Source organism: Fragaria vesca, linkage group LG2, assembly GCF_000184155.1.
Source record: "Fragaria vesca subsp. vesca linkage group LG2, FraVesHawaii_1.0, whole genome shotgun sequence".
Lineage (NCBI taxonomy): Eukaryota > Viridiplantae > Streptophyta > Magnoliopsida > Rosales > Rosaceae > Fragaria > Fragaria vesca.
The window spans coordinates 28,907,889-28,912,545 of record NC_020492.1 but is presented as its reverse complement, the minus strand read 5'-3'; the positions used below and the strand labels follow the sequence as shown (position 1 = coordinate 28,912,545).

Here is a 4,657-nt window from a genome sequence, read left to right as displayed (position 1 = left end):
AGTAAAGAGCTGTTTCTTTTCTGAAAAAAAAAAAGAAATAAAAATTGATGAGGAAGCAAAGAGTAAAAATATGAAAGATTGGGAGAGGGAAACAATCAGGTGATGTATAAAGAGAGAAGAAGCAGGTGGAGGGAAGAGATGGAAAGAGGTCTGACTGCGGATAGGAGTAGGTTTAGAAGAGTTTCGGGCCATTGGATGACCTGGGCTTTAGAGAAGATATATTTTTTTTTGGGACATTAAGAGTTTTGGCTAGAAAAAAGGTGGTAGCAAACTAGCAATACAAGTTTCCTTTATAGAATATTTAATGGCAGAAGAAAGAGGAACTCCACAGAAACACTAGGAGTGGGAAGTGGCTGGGTCATATTGGGAGACCGAAGCAGGGAGAACCTTTTTTCCCTCGTCAGAAGCATTTTGCTTTTGCTTTTGGCGAAGTGATGAAAGACAAAGTTTTTTGGGGTTGAAGTGTGTATTGGGAGACCTAAGCAGGGAGGACGTTGTTTTCCTCGTCAAAGGCATACTGCTTTTGGTTTTGGCAAAGTGATGAAAGCCAAAGTTTTTTGGGGTTGGAGCGTGTTGGCCAAATTCGAGTGCTCCTGAAGGAAAGCAATAGAAGAAATTTTGAAGACTACACAGGTGAAGGGTGGAGGAACTTTGGTTCCTGAAGTCTTTTCTTGTGCTTCTCGGGTCATTATGACAAGCTGGGTTCTTACTACTGGACCTAGATTCTCACGAGCTTACGGCTCCTGACGTCTTTTCCACACTCCTAGGGTCAAGTGTTCTGTAAAATGGACGAATAGATGTCCCCATTAGTAACTAGAGGTTTCTCTGTTTCTAGTTTGTTGCCATTTTCTTGGAGTTCTTTTTCTTGTTTTCTATGCTCTTTTATCTTTTGGCAGTTGGACTACCTTGAAGCATTATTTGCAAGCTTATTCAAGAGATATTGTGACTTGTTGACTGTGTGTGTTTTGCTTCACAGTTATTTGAGTAACCTGGTGAATTTTATTGATGCAGCACTTGAAGCTCGTAATCATATTCAATGTTCTATGACAGTTCGAGTGCTTAATGAGGATGATACCCTTTTAAGCTCAATTTCACCAAAAGGTAATATGCAAAGTATATTTTTAGTTTTACCCTTTATTCACGTTCCCTGGACTTTTACATGTGAAAGTCTAAATAGGGTCCTCAAGGGCACTTATTCCTCTCTCTGAATAGCTGTTGATTTCTTTTTCTGCATTTAGCTAAAATATATCTTCCCTACGAGTATTAATGAAAGGCCAATTTTTTTAATCTTTCATTTTGTTGTCCTATGACCACCTTCTGTACAGTTATTTGGAACTAAAACTTTTTAAAAATTGATAGAATGAATCCTGCATAAGACAGAAGTTAGGTGGATGCTCTAGTTTAGGGTTTCTTCAAATTTTAATGCAAGTCATTGGTGAATCTGTATGTAGACTGTTGTGCACAGAGATATCAATCAAATACGTGATCGAAGAATACTGTAGGATTGCTTGAAATGTCTGAAAGAATGTTACGTTTACTGAGGAACACTTGGTAGGCTTTTATGACAAGATACTTCCCTTTAACTAGCACAACAATTCCCAATCGATCTTATTCATTTCTCGTCTAGCAGAAACTATTCAACCTGTGTTTAAGCTGTCATTTATATGGTATAGGGATGGAAACAAATAAAAGCATCTGTGAAGCCTATAGTGGTGCAGAGTTGCAAAAACTTTGGGATAGAGTTGAGTTCTGGGCTTCTCTATTGGCGTCTGTTTCTGGGGAATTTAAGGATGACGCTTTTTCCTTTATTTTGTTAGATTGTAAAGCAGTTTTAGTTTAGGATCCTCTGTCTAGGTTACTTGTTGGCTGTTGAGTTTGTCTATTGCTCTGTGTTTACCAGCTCTTCATGCGGACTCATTGTCCACCTAACCTGTTTAGTTTAGTTTACTGATGCATATATATGTGAATAATGTGTCCTGCAAGTTTAGGACCCCTTCTAATGGACATTCCTTTTTTTTTTTTTTTTTTGGTAAAGGAAGGACATCCTCTTTGTGATGACCAGAATTTTTATTTTTAATCCAAGGTTCCTTACTACCAAAAGTCAGCTAAATTGTACATTGTTTAGTGTTTTAATTACCAACATCGCCATTTCAGTTTTATACAACATTGCATTTGTCTGAAAACTTTGTGTAGATTAGACGACCAAACAGTGTCCGATTTTACTGATTTGGAGGTACTCTCCTTGAAACAGATCCCAAAATATGGGATATACAAGTTTAGTCTATTATTAGGTAGCCATAAGAGTTGGAAAGGAAAAACTAGTTTCCTCTATTATTATTAGGTAACCACCAGTTTATTATACTATGGAGGAAGTACAAAGGAGAAAGATGATGAAATAAGAGTTGACTTATCAAGTAGACAGATATCCTTAAAACTACTTACAACTTATGACCAAAAAAAAAAAAAGTAACTGCTTGCAACTTGGGGTTCATCCCATGTTTAAAGTTGAAAGACATCCTTCAATAGGTGGTATACTTGTATGATTATTTTCTGTTGGGAAGCTCTCAACGATAATTTGATGGCTATTGATCTTCTGCTTTTACTTTTCATGTTGATAAGCTGTGTCTAAAACAATGCTGTTTTGGGGCGTAGGTTATATAGTGCATGTATAATATTGGAATCATAATTAACTGGATGCCTGAAAAGACATAGTTTTGGATACACAATTGCTATATCGACGTAAAAGAACTTCAGCAATGTTTTCCGAGCTTGCCCAAGTGTTTATTTGGTCTATTTACCATCTACTGTTGACACTCATGCATTGTATTATTTATTTTAGATCTGGAGCCTCCTCGGCAAAGGCCAAAAACATCAGCAAGAACTGCCCAGAGGCTCATTGCACATGGAATGGGACTGAAATTACCTTCAACTGCCTTCGGGTCCCGAGACTTGAAGGAACAGGAAAATGATCGAAGGAGCCGCATAGTCACGAGGCAAAAATTGAAAGATGATGCTTGGGGTGGGGATGAACAGTGACATTCTTTTTGCTAATATTATTGTTTCTTACTCCATTTTCTTTTTGTTCAAGTTGCCCTTTGTATGCGATATCGGCACGTAAAGTTTGTCATTCAACTTGCTGATTCAACAGTTGATTTCCTGTGCATTTAGCTAAAGTATTAATGAGGGCCCGGACCTTACTCGTGTAGTCCTATAGATCACTTCTGTCTACGAGTGCTACACAATTTTTTCTTCCTAATTGTGCGAGCATGACAAAAATGAAAAGTTAAGTTTACATTACATGTAGCTGTCATCTTTGAGCATTGAAATTTAAACTCATTGTACAATGCACACTATTTTTTTTTCTCTTTTTGTTATTTAAATAGTCTATGATTTTTCCTTTTTTGTTATTTAAATATATATATTTTTGAATCAAATAAGAATTTCTCATTGCATTAACTCAAAATGTTTACAATCAAAGTTTGGTTCATCACTAAGCGAATCAGGAAGAATGTTCTGCCAGTCATTATTCTGTGCAGATTCATAGGCTTCAGCTGCGAGCCTATTAGCGACTGCATTTGCAGTCTATGGAGCAAAAACAACGGTTGCTCTTACTCCATTTTTGTTTTGCATTAGCCTCTTAATATCATCCAGCAGATTGCTAAATTTCAGCTGCAAGTGATTTTCCTGCTGTAAATCTTGAACAGCAGTTAGACAGTCAGATTTGTACACTAATATATTTCTTGCATGAAGCATCTTGAGACCCTGTATAATTACGTAGGAGCTCGGATTGGTTGGTTGAGGAGACAAATTGAACATCGTGAGCAAAAAGAAGCTACATGAGGTCTTTTTTTTTTTTTTTTTTTTTTTTTTTTTTTTTGTACAATGTTGATTTTAAGACTAAAACATTTTAAATTTAATTATTATTTCTCTTTTTCAAAACAATCGTTTGTAGCCCAGTACCACTTGATCTAGTGACATTAGTCTCCCATTTGTAAGTGGAAGGTCGTGAGTTTGACTTATAACTGACTCGTTGTAACGTCTTAGTTATTTGTTTGATAAAAAAAGAAACAATCGTTTGTACGTAATCCTATAATACAATCCTATAGCTTATTGTAAAGAGTTTCTGACAAATACAAGTCAAGTTTAATTTATGCATATTTTCTCTCTACCTTACCGGTATTTTGGCAATTTCATCACTTTCCGCGCATTTTCCCTTTACTTTACTTTTTAGCTTATGTCATTTGTATTCTTTAATTTGATTTAACATGTTCTCTTCTAAAGTTCAGGGTGCTAGTACTTGAAAGGTCACGACTGGAGTTGTCAGTCTAGGACACTCAAATGCATGCCCAAACAACACACAAGCAACACACATCATGGTCATGACCGGGGCTGCCGGTCTACGACTCTCAAGTACCAAAATCAGCGAGTGTTGCTACATGTTAAGGTGAGAGATGAGTTAAGTATTTTGGACTTTCATGTTATGGAAGGTCGTGCCTGTTAAATAGGTTTTTCTTGAGAATCATGCCAGCTCCCTTCTACTTGGGACTAGTTCTCACTTTAAATAGACATGCTGCTAGCGGAGAACTTGCCCTAGATGGCCATGTTGGAGAGCCTATGGGCTAAGCGTGTAACACCTTGACCCGGATTAAGAGACAAT

General features: G+C 36.9%; 1 protein-coding gene across 1 annotated transcript in view; it reads left to right on the top strand.

Moving 5' to 3' along the window:
- Window positions 1–3,341, top strand: part of LOC101308047 — a 7,026-nt gene extending 3,685 nt beyond the window's left edge. Inside the window, exons 6-7 of the mRNA XM_004291624.1 lie at window positions 1,012–1,101; window positions 2,840–3,341. Of these exons, the coding sequence (XP_004291672.1) occupies window positions 1,012–1,101; window positions 2,840–3,036 (287 nt within the window). The 3' untranslated portion in view covers window positions 3,037–3,341. The remainder of the gene's footprint in view (window positions 1–1,011; window positions 1,102–2,839) is intronic.
- The last annotated feature ends 1,316 nt before the right edge of the window (window positions 3,342–4,657 follow it).